Source organism: Ambystoma mexicanum, chromosome 12 (assembly GCF_040938575.1).
Source record: "Ambystoma mexicanum isolate Mex_15411 chromosome 12, UKY_AmexF1_1, whole genome shotgun sequence".
Taxonomy (NCBI): Eukaryota; Metazoa; Chordata; class Amphibia; order Caudata; family Ambystomatidae; genus Ambystoma; species Ambystoma mexicanum.
Window position 1 is genome coordinate 155585757 of NC_090936.1, and position 18968 is coordinate 155604724.

Genomic DNA, 18968 nt, shown 5'->3' on the forward strand with positions numbered 1-18968 from the left:
GTTCAGGCAATAACCGTGTTACGTGCAGACATGGCCGCAGCAAATGCTGCCATTCACCAACGTTTAGATAACATTGAGTTCTAGACACCCCTTACCCCCGGAAGCTGAATTTGGGGATTTGCCACCAACCCCTCCGCCTGTCCAGCCTCCTGTTCCACCCACTCCTAACCCCATTCCCGTGGTACTCCCCTCTCCTTTTCCCTTGGCCGCCCCCGAGAGTTATCATGGGGATCCCAGCAAGTTTAGAACTTTCCTGAACCAATGGAAGTTGCATTTTTTGTGCAGGCCCCTGGCCTTTCCGGACTCCACCACCAAGGTAGCCTTTACTCTCTCGCATCTAGCAGGTACGGCCGCTGCCTGGGCTAACCCACTCCTAGAAAACAACAATCCAGCCCTTTACGACTTTGATTTACTGGTTACGGAAATGTCCCGAGTGTTCGACACCCGTCATAAAGTTCAGTCCCGAGACCTGGAACTCCTGGATCTGGGGCAGGGTAGGGCGTCCCTAATCCAATACATCACTAAGTTCAACCAGCTTGCTGCCGAAACATCCTGGCCAAAGCAAAACAGGCTGTTGTACATTATCGAGGCCTAAACAACGCTATGAAGGATGCCCTTGTGCTTGTTCCCTCCTTACCGACCTCTTACCAAGATCTAGTAGACCTAACCCTGCAACTGGACGCCAGATGTTATGAACGCAGGGCTGAGGCTGGTTTTGTGCACACAAATGCCCCATCTCCTTCCACCTCTCCCCCCTCTGGCACCAGTCCCGAACCCATGCAGATTGGGGGCATCAGGAGTCCGATCACACCTATAGAAAGGGAACGTAGGAGGGTGGACAATGCATGCTATTATTGCGGCCTAACTGGCCATTATGTGTAGGAATGTCCCCGTCGCTCAAAGCTTGAACCTTGGGGTTTTCGGAGTGCTTGACCCTAGACTCGGGGACTGGATCGAGCGCTCCTTGTCATACCCCGAACCCTGTGTTTGCCTTTGGTCGCATCAGGCCCGTTTATGTACAGGCCTTTCTGCAACCCACGCCTGATGTCTCTCATCCACTCACTATTATCATAGATTCCGGGGCCACAGGTAACTACATGGATATCACGCTTGCTCAAACCCTAAACCTACCTCTTCTAGCCAAAACCAGGCCGGATCCAGTGCAGGCAGTCGATGGTACGTCTCTAGTATCTGGGCCCATCAAACAGACCGCCCCAATGCTCCTGACCATACAAGCCATACATAAGGAAACCTTGAGTTTCAATCTCATCTTGATGCTCCAGTTCGGTGTAATAATGGAGATACCCTGGCTACGCGAGCACAATCCCTTAATTAATTGGAAAGTGGGTTTGGTGCATTTTGAATCCGATCTCTGTCAACACTATTGTCTAGCAGCAACCACTAGCATCGATACACCCGCTCAAGCGTTGGGAATCATAGCTCAGTTAACCCTAGAAGAGGCCACTATTCCCTCTACAGAACACCACACAGTTGGATTGGTCTCCACACTCATTCCAGCTCAATACCAAGATTTCATGGGAGTGTTTGACCATGGTTCATCGGAAGTCCTACCGCCGCATCGTCCGTACGACTGCCCGATAGATCTGGTTCCGGACAGTGCGATTCCCACAGGCCGTATCTATTCCCTTTCCCCTACTGAAGACCTGGCCCTCAAAGAGTACATTCAGAAGTCCCTCCGTTTGGGCCAGATACGTCCTTCCACTTCCCCGGCGGCTAGCCCCATTTTCTTTGTCCCCAAGAAGGAAGGTGACTTACGGCCTTGTGTGGACTATCGTCGGCTCAATGCCATCACGAAGAAAGACCGCTATCCCATCCCACTAATCACGCCCCTGGTGGACCGCCTCACACACGCCACGGTTTTCACTAAATTGGACCTCCGCGGTGCCTATCTAGTCCGTGTGCATCCCGGAGACGAATGGAAGACCGCTTTTTGTACTCGCTATGGCTTGTACGAATATACGGTCATGCCGTTCGGTTTGTGCAATGCTCCGGCCACGTTCCAGAGGTTCATGAATGACATCTTCTCTGATATCCTGGACGTGTTCGTTGTGGTCTATTTAGATGCCATCTTGATATTCTGCCAGACCATGAAGGAGCACGTACAACACGTTAGGGAAATGCTTTCCCGCCTACGAAGCCACTCCTTGTTTGCCAAACCCGAGAAGTGTCAGTTCCATGCCGACTCCGTAGTGTTCCTTGGTTTTCACATCTCGTCTGGAGGGTTAGCCATGAATACCTCCAAAGTTCGAGCGGTGTTGGACTGGCCGGTCCCCGATTCCCTGAAGGCTCTCCAGTCTTTCCTTGGTTTTGCTAACTTTTACAGGCGGTTTATCTCTGGATTCTCATCACTGGTGGCTCCTCTTACCTCTCTAACTAGCCCTCGCTATCCATTCTTGTGGACGGAGACACAACAACGAGCATTTGAGGCCTTAAAGACGGCGTTCACTACCGCCCCTATTCTACAGCACCCAGATCCCGAACTGCCGTTCATAGTGGAGGCTGATGCCTCATCCTTTGCCCTAGGTGCTGTATTATCACAGACTTTTCCTACCTCTGGTCGTCTTCACCCCGTGGCCTTCCATTCTCGTAAGTTCACAGACGCCGAGTCCCACTATACCGTGACCGAAAAAGAACTATGGGCGGTCATGGACGCATTCCGCGTTTGGAGACACCATCTCTTGGGGCCAAGCACCGTATCACGGTTTATTCCGATCACCAGAATCTCCAAGACCTAGCGTCCCTGAAATGTATCAACAGCAGACAGGTCAGGTGGCATCTCTTCTTTGCGGCCTTTGATTTTGTTATCAAACATCGCCCAGGTCCTATCCATGGCAAAGCTGATGCCTTGTCGCGTTCCACTGGGGGGCGGGGGGTGGCCTTGCCGACGTTTGCAGATACTCTTCTAGATGTCGGTAAGGTGGTTTGTTTGTGTACTCCGACTTTGCCCTTGCTTGACACAATACGGTACTGGGTTACCTTACACCCAGATCAGTTGTCCGATTCGGATTTAGTGGTTCACGCCGGTCTTCCCTTTGTTTCTGATCGACTATTCCTGCCCACGGTAGACACCCGCAACATGGCCTTGGAGTGGTCCCACGACGCTTCGGTTTATGGACATCCCGGTCAGAAACGCACTTTGGAGTTGTTGAGAAGGTGGTGCTGGTGGCCGTTCATGAAGAGAGATGTTGAGTCATACGTCAACGCATGTGCTGTTTGCACACAGAGTAAGCATCATAGGGGTCGCCCCGTGGGTCTTCTGCTTCCTTTACCTGTCCTTCCCAAACCATGGCACACTTTGACCATGGACTTCGTTACTGACTTACCCCGGATCCGGGGCTTTGATACCTTGTGGGTAGTCATCGACTCTTTTTCTAAGATGGCTCGCTTTATCCCTTGTAAGGGCATCCCCTCTGCACCTACACTGGCCCGACTGTTCTTCGAGAATGTGTTCTGTCTTTTTGGGCTTCCTTCGGTTCTCATCTCGGATAGAGGTTCCCAATTTACGTCACGCTTTTGGCGGGCCCTGACCAAGCTACTCAGTATGGACGTCCGCTTCTCCTCCTCATAACCATCCGGAGACGGACGGCCAGACCGAAAGGCTTAACCTGACGCTGGAGCAGTACCTGCGTTGTCTGACCTTACAGATGCAGTGGTCTTGCTTAAACATGTTGCATCTCGCGGAATTTGCGTACAACAACGCTGTGCATTCCTCCACTGGTTTCTCCCCGTTCTATGTGCTCTATGGTCAGCATCCTCGTGTTTTACCTTTCACAGATCTGCCTCCCTCAGTCAATCCGGCTGCCCTTGCGGGTGTTAGGGACCTGGCCTCCATCCACGCCCAGGTGTCGACTCATCTTGTTGAGGCTCAGGCGTCCATGAAGGCGCAGGCATAGGAAACGGGTGATGGCCCCGTTGTATTCTGTGGGGTCCCGTGTTTGGTTGTCCACCCGTCACTTGCGGTTGGTGTGTTGCCGCAAGCTACTGCCTCGTTTTGTGGGTCCCTATGTTGTCACCTGTGTTAGCAACCCTGTGCCCTATCGTCTTGCACTTCCAGGGTCATGGCGGCTTCACCCCGTCTTCCATGTTTCACTGCTCAAGCCCTGTCACGCTCCCACACGGCTTCACTCCGGTGTCTCTGTCCTCCCCGGATGTGTTTGAGGTCTCTGCCATTCTGGGTTCCCGTGTCTCTAGGGGTTGCCTCCAGTACCTCGTGGATTGGTCGGGCTATGGCCCTGAGGAGAGGTCCTGGGTCCCTGCTGCTGATGTCCAGGCTCCCCGTCTGGTGGCACGCTTCCATAGGGACAATCCTTCATGCCCACGGGGTCGTGGGCCTTTGGGGGGGGGGCTCTGTCAAGCACTCTACTCACTCTCCCTCCAGTTCTTCTAAGGCTCCCATTTCCCGCCCCTGTACCTCCAGTTCCCCCGTCCTCTGGCGCGGTTCCGAGACTCGCATGTGCTTTCCTCGAATCCTCAGGTGCCACGGCGCCGGGTGCCACAGCGCAGAGTTCGGCATGCTTCTTGCTCGCGGAGACGCCCGCTCCAGTGGCGTCTTCCCTGGCGCTTGCGAGACCGGCTTCTTCCGCATCACATGACCACCGCCTCCCGCTCGCGTGTTTCTAACCTACGCTCACGTGATGCGGTCAAGGCTCATGTGACCGGGAGGAAATAGCAGCGCTAGTATTTAAACGGCTGCATCGTAGGGCTTTGGTGCTTCACAGCTGTTCTCTTGGACTTCTGTACGGCGCTATTCTTGTCTTTTGTCACTTCTGGATTTTTGGACTCGGATTTCACTACGGACTGCTATCGGATTACCCTTGTCTCTGGTTTCTACTTCTTGGATTCATTGCTACGACCACGGACTGCCTCTCGGATTCCTATCCACTACGTTCTGCCTTCATTGTGCGGATTCTGGTACCTGGTGGGCCCCGCTCTTGCAACACTGCTGGGATCGCTACACTGCTAAAGGAACAGCCTTATTGGGTCTCGGAACCTCCCCTACAGGTACAACTGATTCTCCACAGACACCTCCTGGTAAGACCGTTCCACTTATTTGTTGTTTGGTTGTTGATGCTGTTTTGGCTTAATACTTAACCGGTGTTTTCCTTACAGTGGTTCGGGGTTGCACGAGTTCCGCAGTTCCGGAAGAACATCTCCCACCTGTGGCCTCAAAGGTTGTACAGAGAGTGGCTTAGATTCTCTCTGTGCGGCACTTGTGGACAGAGGACTCTTCGACTACACGACTGTCAAGACACAACAGCCAAGCATTAAAGCATATTTGGTCATATACAGTAGTCAAAACATTATCGAGTGGAAGTTAGATTTGTCACTTGTGATGTAATAACTTGTCAGGTAGCTCCTGCTTTCTGGGCGATACTTGATTCCCAGGAGCTGCTTTAGCCCCTGCTCACCAAGTTATTATTTCGACCCCTGGCAACTCTCTTACCTATTTGTCCCTCTTAAGTGGTTTCAATGCAAATGCCACAGTCCTCTCGGCACCACCTTGCTCCTGCACCAGGTCAATCCTCAGTTCATTATCGATGATATTGGTCATAATGTTGTTTTTGCAATCAATGGCTCCAGTGCCTGGTCGGCACAAGCACATATGCAATGGCAAATTGAATTTCCCCAACATCGTCTTCACATTCCTCACCTCATTGGAAGATTACCTCCTTAAACAAGCTACGAATATTCTCTCTGTGATCTAAGGTTCCCCATATTTTGAGTGACACCCAATTTAATCCATGAAGGAGATATACCCTCTTACTAGGTTAGGGGTCTATCCATTACTACAATAGCTTTCAGCATGCTTTCTTTTAGCTTCACATCCTTGCTAGTCAACACAGACCTTAGATAGCTTATTGCCTTTCCATGAAATGTCATTGGGCCTCACTACAAGTCAGCTGGTCCGGAAAGAACGTTGGTGGTAAATCCGCCACCACCATTCTTTCCCGGACAGGCTGATTAAGAGTCCTGCATGCGGGAGGTGTCTCTTCCGCCAGGTCTGACCTGGCGGGTTTAACACCACCCGCCTGCAGGCGGACATGGAAACACCGGCACCATTACAGCATGGTGCCGGTGTTTCCACTTCCCCATTCCTATGGAGTCCTATGGGACTCCGTGGGAATGGGGATTAACAGAATTCCGCCTCCGGAATTACCGGGTCACCGGGGTTGTAATGCCCCGGTGATTCCGGCAATCACAGAGGCGGAATAGTAATACGAGTCTGGCAGTAACCTGCCGGAATTTCCGGCACGGTTACCGCCTGATTCGTAATGAGGCCCATTGTCTTCTCTACTGTGAGTGAGCCCCCGCTTCCTTCAGACTACACATTACTCTGCCTAGTCTCCCACCATGTTCTTCCTTAATTCTGCCATACACTGTTAAGCCATCTTGAAAATAACGTATTCCGTCCTCTTTCCCAACAGTGGATTTGTAAAATATCAGACAAACTGAAGCCGCAGACACTAGGTCAAATATCATTCGGCAGAACCAAAAATTTATTTTAGGAATAATGAAAGTGGAGAGGCATCTGAAGACCAGGTGTAAAGTTATTTGGTGATGTGCAGATGCTAAAACAAGTATACAAAACGTACTTAGCATCTGCAGTTACACTTTTCAGTTCCCTGATATTATGGAGTGGGAACCTGCTCACCATAATATAACTAGTTAAATGCCCCATAGTCAACACTTGGGGCTTTATTATGAGTTTGTTGGAAAATATGCCAAACTATAGCCAAATTCTGTTACCATTAACTTTCCGCCGGGTTACAAGTGGCAGCATGCCGGTGTTAGTGCCCGTTTATGGAGTCCATAGGACTCCATGGGGTTTTCGGCAGAACTTCTGCGGCTGTTAGCTCCGCCGCAGTAATTTTGCCAAAAACTGTCAGTAGGTTGGCAGATTCGCCTCCAGCTAAGTGCTGGAGGTAAATCCTCCACCTCACTGCCAGTCTTGTAGTTGGGCGGTGCAGAAATGCAGTAGTAGCAGAATTACCGCTGCATTCCTGCCAATGTTTCCTGCACCACCAACCTCTTAATGAGGCCGTTGGTCTTATTTGTGCAGACTGCTTTCTGGCAACACCTACTTGGGAAACCCATTCAGTCACCTCAACTGGCACAGTTGAGAAGGGAAATTCGTTTTCTTTAAGGTGTACTGTTGATGGTAAAAAAAGATATAACTGTGTAGGAGACAGCTTGCCAAGATCCACGGTATCCTAACATGGGATGGGGTACATTGTGTGTCAACAGATATTTCTAATGTGATGACAAGTAATATTATTAGGCAGGATTGACAATTGTTTAATCAACGCCATGAGGTGCAATATTTAATCCAAGTGATTGTTATATGAATGTTCTATCCATCTGGTAGTTCGGCAGCCATAAAGATATGTTTGCCACCAGTAGGTGCCTTTCTATTTACATGGCTTGCAGTAGTTGCTGATTTTTAACTGGTGTTTGTTTCCTTTCCAGGATGAGCGTACAAACCATTCGCAATGTCTTCAGTGTAGAGACTGGTTACCGGCTTTCTGATGACCAGATTGTTAACCATTTCCCGAACCACTATGAACTGACAAGAAAGGACTTAATGGTGAAGAACATTAAGCGATACAGGAAAGAACTGGAAAAAGAAGGAAGCCCTTTAGGCGAAAAAGATGAAAATGGAAAATACCTTTACTTGGGTATACATATCTTATTTACTTCACACAGGTGGTGTTGTATTCATTAATTTGTTAAACAAACACTGATTAAATTGAGGCTAGCATATGTTCTTGGACATTTTCAATGTTTTAACTTCCTTTGGGGTTCCCTGTTTTTAGTCTTCACTTTTCTATATATTCCGGTCGCTGGAACTTACAAACTTAAGCATGTACTGCATAGTCATGGGTGAACAGTTCAGCTCCAAGCTAAAGGAAAATCAGTCTTTACGTTTTTCTTGGGACCTGAAACCTTAGATGCTTAACCCCATGAGTGCCCTAATGATTTAGTATTGATTCATATTTAAGGTGTTATATGTTCTCTAAGTAGAATGGGGACCATGGAGCATTTCAATGTGGCACAGCAGCGTGGCAGGAACAATGTAAAATGCTACATTATGAATGACAGTTGTCTAACAAAGGTTTTATTAACACTTTGGGTACAGGGATATTCCAACAACCCCGACTGAGAAGAGGTTCAAAGCCGTCCCAGGTAGTTGTCCGTTTTCCAGATTCTCAGTAATCCCGGGCTGATTGATGTTGGAACTAGTATTCAGAGGCTGTAGTAGCAGAATAACATTTTGTAAGTGGGAGATTTTATCTCTGTTGCAGAAAACCTTGCGTAGAGTTCAATTTTGCTATCAGCTTTGTTGCATATTGTAGGTGTTTACATTATTGACTTGACTTACAAGATTTGCACAATGATGATGTAGTACATTACCTACTTAGAACTCAAAAGCTTTCTTGTGGGGGACGGCTTAAGTAGGACAAGTTAATCGACCACTCTGTTTCTTTTAATACGATCTGCCAAAAAGTTGCAACATTTGGGTCCAGCATTGAATGGTTGATGAAAATGTGGAGGTATGTTTGTACTGTGAACTGCAAAATCAGAAAAAAATATCTTTATATTACGATGGGTGTTGGAGCCACTTTAAGTAAAAGTTTCTGTACAGAATGTTTCTTGAAACAGTCATGATATGTTCTCTGTAATTTCTGCAATATTTGTTAAAATCCTGCTGTAAGGATTAATTATGAGGCAGGGTCCAGGTGGAATCTTGAGGCAAACATATTTTACATACGCCTTTTGAAAGTTGGAAGTACAACCATTTTTCTGGGTGTAAAAGAGCAGTTGCTGTGCTCGACTGGAGTATTTTAAGGCTGCTAAAAAATATTTATTTTAACGTTAGTACTGGGTGGTGTGGTGCTGTGGCATGTGTGACATAGCTGAAATGGCTTATTTCACATTTCATGCGGCATGATTATTTCAAGATTTTATAAACTCACTAAATCTTTGCTGGGGTTTGCTAAAATGTAAAAAGATATATTTTTCTTGCCATCCATAATTTCATTATAGCTAGCACATTCTGTAAATAAAAAGCTGAGGTTGGCCCTTAAACACAAATCAAGTAATGTAATAGTAGTTCTCTTTTTGACATGTACGCTTATGGCCTGAATACATCAAGACGCAGACAATGCTGCATCATTTTTTGGGGGTCAGGGGCGGGGGGGGGGGGAAGTAGAAAACTGATTTTCCTCATTAAGGCAAATGCAATCTATGAATCTAAAGGAATTCTATCTGCCAGTGGCTACGGTCTTAGCCTCCCCATTCCCTCCATGTGGACTGGTGTTGCTGCACCATTCCTGAAGAAGTTGAAAGTGCAGTTCCTCCTGCTTCATGCCAACATAGCTATTGCATCCTCCCTCTCCCCACTCCCCTCTTCCGTCTCCTATCTTTCCAATCTCCTTCCCATGCTCTTAATGGTCCCTCCCACCTCTCCTATCTTCACCCTCCAACTGGTCCCCACTTCTCCATGTACCCTTGTTATTGGTCTTACCTCTCTCTCACCCTCCGTTTTTCCCTCTCCCCGCTCCTTTCCCTGTTCTTATTCCTTGTTCTCCATTCTGCCTCTACTGTCTCTGTTCTCCAACTCCATCCTGATATTTACTCTCTCTCCCACACTCCTTGCTCCCACCACTACACCTGCCTCTACTCTTCTTACCCTTCTGCCTCTCCTTTCCCCTATCACAAATCCCCATTTCTCTATTCTCCTTTTTTATTACTCTCAGCTTTCAGTTAAGTCTCTTTCTCTTTCTCTCTTTCTTTCTCTTTTTCTCTTTCTCTCTCTTTCTCTCTCTTTCTTTCTCTCTCTTTCTCTCTCTTTCTCTCTCTTTCTCTCTCTTTCTCTCTCTTTCTCTCTCTTTCTCTCTCTTTCTCTCTCTTTCTCTCTCTTTCTCTCTCTTTCTCTCTCTCGACAGACATCTCTCAGACTCAATCCTTTTCCTCTCTCTCTGCTCCATCTTTCTCCTCAATCTCCTTCTCCACCTAGTACACACTCCTTTCTGGTCTCTTGGTCCACCACCTGACCTCACCGGAACATCTTTCACCCTCTTCTGCACAGAAGAGGGTGAAAGATGTTTTTTATAGCACAGCCAATTCAGTTGTGACCTTCCTCCCGGCTCCCATTGGCCCTCCATGTCACATGCTCCTCTTGGCCAATCTATGGCTACGCTATTCCCCTGTGGTTTGGGACCTCCCCTGTGTCATATATCTGTTCACATCGATGCTTGGCTGTGGATCTAGGAAGATGTTTGTGTTGACTAGAACTAGGTTTGGTCTTCTCTGGATGGTCCAGGCTTCCAGCAGGTAGCAGATGTGGAGTGGGAACTGGCTCCCGGCAATCCAGTGGATAGGAACATGGAATGATATGATACAGCATATAAAAACCTGCCTGTACACCGGTGTTTCTCCCAGGAACCAACTCCCTACACCACTATGACTCCACAGAATTCCATGGTGCAGGGACAGTGACAAGCGCTGTACCAGGGTGTCAGATGTTATAGCTGGTGGGATAGATGAAGCCAGGTATCCCAACCCCTAAGGACAATGGACCAGGAGGAATAGGCACGACAGGTCAACTTAGGTGCCCAAATGGAACCTGGTGGACCAAGGTGAGCAGGCAACATATGGTCTTGATTCCATTTCCCTGGTTCCATTCCAGATTTCCTGGTTGTGCACTGGTGCATTCTAGCTGTTGAGGTTCTGAAAAATGGGAGAAACCTGAGAAGAAGCTGACAAGTAGGTATTGCAGCAGGAACAGTGGTACCAATAGCCATGCACATGTTCAGGGGCTCTGAGAGGACTTAAGGGGAAGGGGGTCTAGAACCCGGTTCCCTCTAACCATCCCTTCTTTTGACATGGTCACATCCCCGACCCTGTCCCATATGTCCACTCTTTACAATAATTCCCATTCTCCCCTCCAGGTTTCTTGTTTTGAATCCAGGGTCAATTCAACATGCCTTACAGAATTTGCTTTGTCCTCTGTAAGACCTGGGTTAATGGATCTTGACACTTTTTTAATAGGGTGAAGTCTGTGCCAATCAGCACTTCCTCAGGTATGCCTGGCGTTACTATGGTGGATACCTCAATTATATTTTTTTGAACCATGTCTGTAAATGTTAAGTACAGTAAACCACCGCATACACCAAAACTGTTGGCTTTGCCAATGCTTGTTTTTCCATTATAGCTCAGTTTTAGTTTTGTCAAATACAACAGATTTGTGTTTTTGCTCGAATCAAATCTTTCGCAAACACTTAAATTACAGTAACATCCAATTAAATTGATCACAATGGAAAATAAAGGAAAAGCTTATCATTTCTACTGTAAAATTCATTTGAGATTATGCAAAACCTAAACAAACATTTCTTTTTTGTTTTATAAAACCACCTATTAATACACTAAATCAATTATTTTTAAAAACCGCACCACCACGAATGTGGCGCCCACCCTCTGACCACTTCGCAAAAGGACCCACAGTTATTTGTATTGTTTTTTTTTTTTTTACTTCAGGTTCACAACTTCGTACAGCTTCCTGGTTTTGCATCAGTATTAACATACCCCCCCTAAACTCCCCATACCAACCCATCAACATATGCACATCTGCTGGTGTAGGTGGTGAAAACGCCCACAAAAAGACTCAAAAAGGTCAACAGAGGGCTACAACACCTCAACAGAGAACTTTCCTCTGTGGTTCCCTTCCCGACTGAAACCTAATAAAACAATTATAATTGTCCAGCCACAGTAATGGAGGAGTGCCGGCATAGCCCCCCTATCAGGGCAGCTCCCCCCATGCTGGTATAGGCACACCTAATTCGCCCATCATCTAGGTCTGTTGACTGGGCTTACTGATGTGTTTTGATTTGAGATTTGCAACGCACATATCCCTTAAGAAACCAAATAGCAAACTGCATGTAGGTGCAGATGTTGAGCCCAATTCAGGAAAGACGGAAAAACCGATAAATCGTGGAAATAAGTACGTTTTCAATTTTTTTCGAAAAAGAGCAATGGACGGAATATTCTGCAGTTCCACTAGTGCATTCCAAAGGCGAGGGGCCCTAATAGAGAAGCATTGGTCTCCCCGAGAGAGACGATGAGATAAAGAAACTTCCAGCACATTGTTGCCAGAAGAGCGCAAGGGACGGCTGGTAAAACTTTATTTTATAAATCAGATATCTAGGTGCAATTCCTTGAGTGCACTTGTGTATAAAAGAGTGTTCTAAATTAAATTCTTTGCCGGACAGGTAGCCAGTGCTGTCTTCGTCGATGTGTAGAGATGTAAGCCATTTTAGGCAGATTGTACACCAGTCTAACGGCACCATTTTGGGCTACCTGAAGTCGTCGCAACGAACTGTCTGGTGCTCCCCAAAGTAGCGAGCCACAGCAGTTGAGTCTAGAGTTTACCATCGTCCCCACAACCACAGCACGGTCTGGTTCGGAGACAAATGGCAACATAGATTTCAGGCGATTTGAGTTGAACAAAGACAGATTTAACAACCTCCGGAAAACCTGAGCATTACAACTTCGAGATGCTTGCCAACTTTACATGGAAAGGATGTGGCAGTATCAAAGATGGTGGGGCAGGAGGTAGTGAAATGCAAAAAGTCCTGCCACTTGCCAGTTTGACATTCAATAAGTCATGTATGAAACAATTATTTATAACAGTGGCTGGAATAAGTCAGCCCTTCAAAACGCTTCAAAAGCGTAGTATTACGTAGATGGTATTATACAGGTAAAAATGTATCTTACAAAAAGTTTCATGCAAGTCGACCTTCTGAAGTTGGCCAAATCAATGTTATTGCTGTTTCCATGTGCTAATACGTTGGTGAACTGCTTCCTTGCATTATTCTGTGGCAGTTTTTTTCTTACTGCTATTTTCTTTTTAGCAATTTTTAACAATTATTTTTCTTTTAGATGTTTGCATTTGAGACAAAACATACAGCTGTGATACAATCATGTGTTGCATGTGAAGTGCACAAAAATCTATTTGCACTTCAGTGCTAATGCATAATATTTAACTACAAGCCTAATATTGTGAAACAGAACTGAGCATAGTGCAACAATTCAACAACATGAATGGATCTGTGTGTGTGTGCGTCATATTATGTGAACTGACATAGGTCGTGCTGCAGACTGAAGTGACCAATCCTGGGTCGGTGTATAGTTCCCACGATGTGTTATGGACTGAACAGACAGGTTGTTACTGTGTCCATAGGCATTTCTGCTGCTGCAATTGGCGATGCCGTCTTCTGGGCCTTGGATCATGTCTCTCTCGGTAAAGAGCACAGAAGTATTAAGTGTGGTAAAAGCTAAAAGATGAGTTTTAAGAATGGGCTTGTGAGAGGGTAAGGAAGTGAATAAAATAAACTAAAAAGCTAAGGAAAATGACTTTTCTTTGGGGTTTGAAAACTGGTTGGTAGTTAAGGCTGTCAGATTGCGGTTGCAGCTGTGCACCCCATCCACCCCATCCGATTCATCCTTTCTATACTTTCCATCCTTTCGCTTCTTTTTCCAACGACCCCATCCACTAGAGATGACACTATTAGGCACACTTTCTAAATTCAACTTTAGCACAGTGATGCTATTAGGGACACTTTCTAGATTCAACTTTAGCACAGTGACACCATTAGGCACACTTTGTAGGTTAAACTTTGACGTTGTTAGACTTGACCACAAAGAAGCATGGTGGATGTACAAATTGCACTCTGTCAGCACATGACTGCACGGGGCTAAAGATGTGTGCCCGTACAGTTAGTTCAATTACATTTACCTCACGCCTAGTTCTTGTTATTCCCCTTCCCCTTTGCAGCCTGATCTGCATACAGCAGCCACCTTTTCTTTTCGCAAATGCCCTCCCTCAACGCTGCATATCTGGGTTCAGCAATTACACTGCCTCATGTTAGGGTATGTGACGGCGGCCTCCTCGCACCCTCTCCATTGCCGGTCTCTATATTCTTGAACCAGCTTTTTTCATAAAGGGCAACTTGCCAGCTATAAGCCCTGAATCCAGGCTCGCCGGTGATCACTCACGCAAATAGGTATCCATGACTGCCCTTACACACAGCAACGCCTGGGACACAATTGCGCTCACGCCACTCCAATGCGCCCTAATCACTGTTTCAATGTGCATGCGCTATTGTGTGTATGTTTCCTCCGTTGTCCCGGCAACAGCCACAGAAAGGGACGCAGTCTGCGACCTCTGCGTTACTGCCCCTTTCCGTTAGCCTCTCCAGGAGGTAAGAATCCTTGCCCTTCCATACCGATGCACGTACAGGCATAGTGCTAGATTTCTAAACTGTCATTCTCCTGTTTAGCGGCCCCCAGCCCCAGCTACCCAGTGATCCAGGGGGCCTCAGTCCATAGTATCTTATGATGGTGTGCCACAGGTATGCTTTTTTCATGTTTTCCTTTCTTCACTGTGCCGCCCAATTGAAACCACTGGGAGTGCCCACCGGTTCGCCCCCTTTCTACACGCTGCTTTACTAATGTCAGGCATCAGCGCCTCATCTATAAGCTCCCTAACTGTTATGTCGCCTCTTCAGAGATATTCCAGGACCAAATGCGCCCTCCCTTTTTGGCCCGCTACTGCAGCCCCGCATTGATATCTTCTGAGGCAGCGGCCAGCACAGCAATAACGGCAGCCTGACAGCCTGAACCACCAAACAGTTTTCATACCTCAAGGAAAAGTCATTTTCCTTCGCTTTTTAGTTGTTTGTATTCACTTCCTTGCCCTCTCACAAGCCCACCCTTAAAACTCCCCTTTTAGCATGAGTAGCACAGGTTTTTTTTAGTACAAATGTTGAATTTTGTGATTGAAAAACTATTGAGGTCGAATGTATTGTGGCTATTTTTTGTCTCTGTAACATATCCTTCTACACACTGTGTTTTGATAAGTAAGGTGGTTTTATAAATAAAACGGAAGAAACCGAGAATGGTTTTGAAGAAAGATTGACCAAAGTGTATGTTCTATAACAGTCCACTGAAACAGATTTTAGAGCTACAGCCTAGGGCACCACACCGTTGGAAATTAACACAGACGGCGAGGACCCTCCTTAAGGAGGGAACCACGGATAAGAGACACTAATAGTTTGTGAAATCAACCTCGAAATGGGCAGGCTGAACACAGTAGTTAAAAGGGACTGTTAGGGTAGCTGGCTCCCCGAGCGCCTTCCATGCAAGAGCATCTGGTTGTTGTGAGGAGGATGGGGGTGGGTTGTAACTGGCAGGTTGGGGTTGCTTGTGGGGGTTGGTGGAGGAGACTGGTTGGGAAGTTAGCAACTTGCAGTGATTGCTGATACGGCATACATTTATTGATCACATGGATACAGTGCTAGCGCTGGCGCCGTTCCGCAAAAGGCTGGAAGGCCCAGGTGGTGGCTGTTGGTGCCATTCTCTCCTCTCACATTGGCCACAGTAAGGGGGTGACATTACTGCTCACAAACTGGGGACAACCGGAATGTCCAAGGCCCAGTCAACACAGCACGGCCTACTCAATTAAACGTATGAGGTGGAATGTCATGGGCCTGAACTGCCCGTCCAAAAGTCGCAAAGTGATTCTACACATGCAGAGGCACCAAGTAGAAGTAGCATTCCTACGAATATTCACCTTACCCCTGTTAGAGAGGCGAAATTTGGACAAAGATCGGGCTGCCATCGCTACTTCTCTTCATACTCTGCGCACTCCGGGGGCGGGAGGGTATGTATTACAAAACACGGTGGAGTTCCGACTAAATGCTCAAAACAGAGACCTGGAGGGGAGAGCAGTAAGGAAACGGGGGACAATACAGGGTGGTATATACACCTTGATCAAGTTCTACGGATCTAACCAAGACTCAGTTGAAACCGTGGAGTGGATCACTAGGCAGCTAGAAGCAGCCCCCCATTCCCTCGGGGAAATCATCGGGGCGGGGGTCTTAATGCAGTGAGGATTCCTGACCAAGACAGAACAGGTGGGACCCTCCGCCCAGCGTCCAAAGTGACGAATAAACTACAAGACATATGCTGGGTGGGGGAGGTGGGAGACATCTGGAAATTGAGACACCCCAGGGGACAGGGGTACATATTCCACTCCTCAGTCCATGACTCTGCCTCCCGACTGGACTACTTCCTGATCTCACATACTGATGGGCGGATTGACTGATGGCACTATCCTAGCACGCACTCTATTGGATTACGCCCCAGTACTCTTGGCCCTAACACTGCCCGACATAATGGTGGGGAAGACCACCCTGGGGATTTAAGACCGAGAGCCTAACAGATGTGTTCTTCCGAGAAGGACTGGCCACAGCCATTGACAACATTTTTGAGCTTAACGTTGGGTCGGTGGGTTCATACACCACCCTATGGGAGAGCTTCAAATGCATAATTGGATGGGAAAGCATCTACAAGGAAGCAGGGATACTTGATCATATCAGACGCCAACTAGCGGACACCGAGACCCAATTAAAACAGTTACAAGCAGAAGCAGTGGGGGCGGACATCTCCAAACATGCTGAGATTAGGAGGCTAGTACAGGAATTCAATGAATTGGCACGGAGGGAGGTGACGTTTCTCCGGGGTAAAGCAGCGGCGCGACAGTACAGGAAAGGTCAGCGCCCCGGCAGGGTACTAGCGAAGGCGGTCAAATTAGACTCACAGAAGAGTCAAGTTCTATCTGTCGGAAACGAGCTACGGGAAGACAAATTTGGGGACGCAGATATTGCTGCCGAATGCTGCGCCTTTTACAGTCGACTGTACTCCTCCCGCATTCAGGTAATGCAACGGGAGGTGGGGGTATACCTGGACCAAGTTCCGTTGTACCTGTCTTCAGAGGAGAGGTGGTGGTTGGGCCGGCCCCTGTCCCTAGAGGAAGTTCTTTCTGCAATTAAATAATTACCATCTGGGAAAGCCCTGGGCCCAGACGGCTTCACAGCCAAATTTTACAAATGCTATGCCGCCAAACCTGCCCCACACCTGCTTCAGGTATACCAACAAAGTTTGGAAGATGGCCACCTACCAGACGTCCATGCGAGAGGTATTGGTGGTGATACTCCTGAAACAAGACCAACCACCAGATGATTGTTCCTCTTACCACTCTCTATCCCTCCTAAACATGGATAATACAATTCTGGGCAAAATTCTGGCGACTAGGCTGGCCCCACTGATGCACAGGTGCATCAAAGCGGACCAATCCAGGTTTATTCCAGGAAGATCTGCCTCTTTTGGGCTCCGCAGGATTTTTGGGCTAATGTCCTCTGTTCAGCATGATGAACCCGTGGTGACAGCACTGCTGGACACTACGAAGGCGTTTGACTCGGTGGAATGGCCCTCCTTTTCGCAGTGCTCCGCAGAATGGACTTAGGGGAGAAATACATAGCCATGGTCCAACTGCTGTACACTTCGCCTAGTGCCAGTCTGGGTGAATGGTTTATTGACACCGGAAATACGTTTGGGGAGAGGCACATGACAGAGGTGTCCGCTTTCCCCGCTACTAGCAATCCAACCCCTGGCGGAGGCGTTCAGGGACCGGTAGATCCACAGAGGGATACAATTATAGAAACACAAGGTGATTATCTCTCTCTCCATGCGGCCAATATGGTGCTATATATTACAGACCCGGCAAACAATCCGAGACCCGTCCTGATGGACGTGGCAACCTTCGGGGACTAATCTGGGCTAAGCATCAACACTACTAAATTGGTTCTGTTTCCCCTCACGGCGAGCACTATGCATCTCACGGATGAATTGGGATTTCAAGGGCACGACACTTCTTGGGTGTATATATAGCCAGATCCGTAGAAGAACTATACATGCAGAACTACCATATGGTACTGAGTCAGACTAAAGAGTCACTGAACAGATGGAGGGAATTGCCGAACCACTTGTACGGTTGCTTCCTGTATGTGTTCATCAACGTGCCGATCATACCCGCTATGGACTATTTCTGGGAAATACGGTCAGAAATACTGAGGTTTATGTGGGCTGGGAATCAAGCAAGGGTGTCCTGGGAGAGATTGGTAGTTCGCCTAGCACTTCCTGACTTCGAGGTATACTATGAGGCGGCACAGGCAGGGTTTTTGTTATACTGGTTTGGGGGCCAAGCAGACAAAAGGCATGTTAAGGTAGAGCGAGCACTAGGGGCCCCATTCTTACTAAGGTCAGTCATACTGACATCCACCAGCAGAGCCCCGAAAATGCCAAAATTGATAGAGCTGGCCTGCAAATCGTGGGCCCACATCGAGCGCAAAGCAAAGGGTGAGATCATCTATACCGCAAATCTTCCGGTCACAAACATAACCCGGAGTTCCATTGACAAGCGAAAAAGGCTATGTCGACCTCATGAAACGGCTGAACATATACAGCTTTAGGGACCTCTTCCCAGGCGGACAATTCTTGCCGATGGAGGAGAGAATACGTAAGGGGGCACTTAACACCACTGAATATGTTCATGCATTATCGACTAAGGAACTCATTGAAACAGGTTTTTCATAACTGCCCCACTGAACCCACGACAGCCCCCATACTAGCCCACATGATCTTGAGAAACGAAAGCAGCAAAGTAGTGTCAATGCTGTACAAAATGTGTATTGATACCAGAACCTCAGGGGACGATAAGTCCCAGGAGAAATTGGAACGGACACTAGGACAGGTAGTAACAGAGGAGATGTGGGGCTACTGCTGCAGGGAAACGAGCAGGGTGGCTCTTAACTCTAGACAAAAGCTGATCCATTTTAAATACCTGCATCAATATTTCTACACGCCATCGAAGCTGCACAAGTTCTTCCCAGAAACCTCTGACGAGAGTCACTGTTCCAGGTTGATATCAAGAAAGTAGAATGTAAGGTGATGTCTTGGAATGTGGCTGGGGTCTTGTTCTTGCTGACGGACTGAGAGTGGATTAGATTTGTCCACACATACAATTTTGTATGCCTCCAGGAAACCTG

The 18968-nt window shown here is 47.5% G+C and overlaps 1 protein-coding gene across 1 annotated transcript in view; it reads left to right on the forward strand.

The window, feature by feature from the left end:
- Window positions 1-18968, forward strand: part of TTLL1 (TTL family tubulin polyglutamylase complex subunit L1) — a 500816-nt gene that overhangs the window by 53620 nt on the left and 428228 nt on the right. Inside the window, exon 3 of the mRNA XM_069628218.1 lies at window positions 7489-7697. Within this exon, the coding sequence (XP_069484319.1) occupies window positions 7489-7697 (209 nt within the window). The remainder of the gene's footprint in view (window positions 1-7488; window positions 7698-18968) is intronic.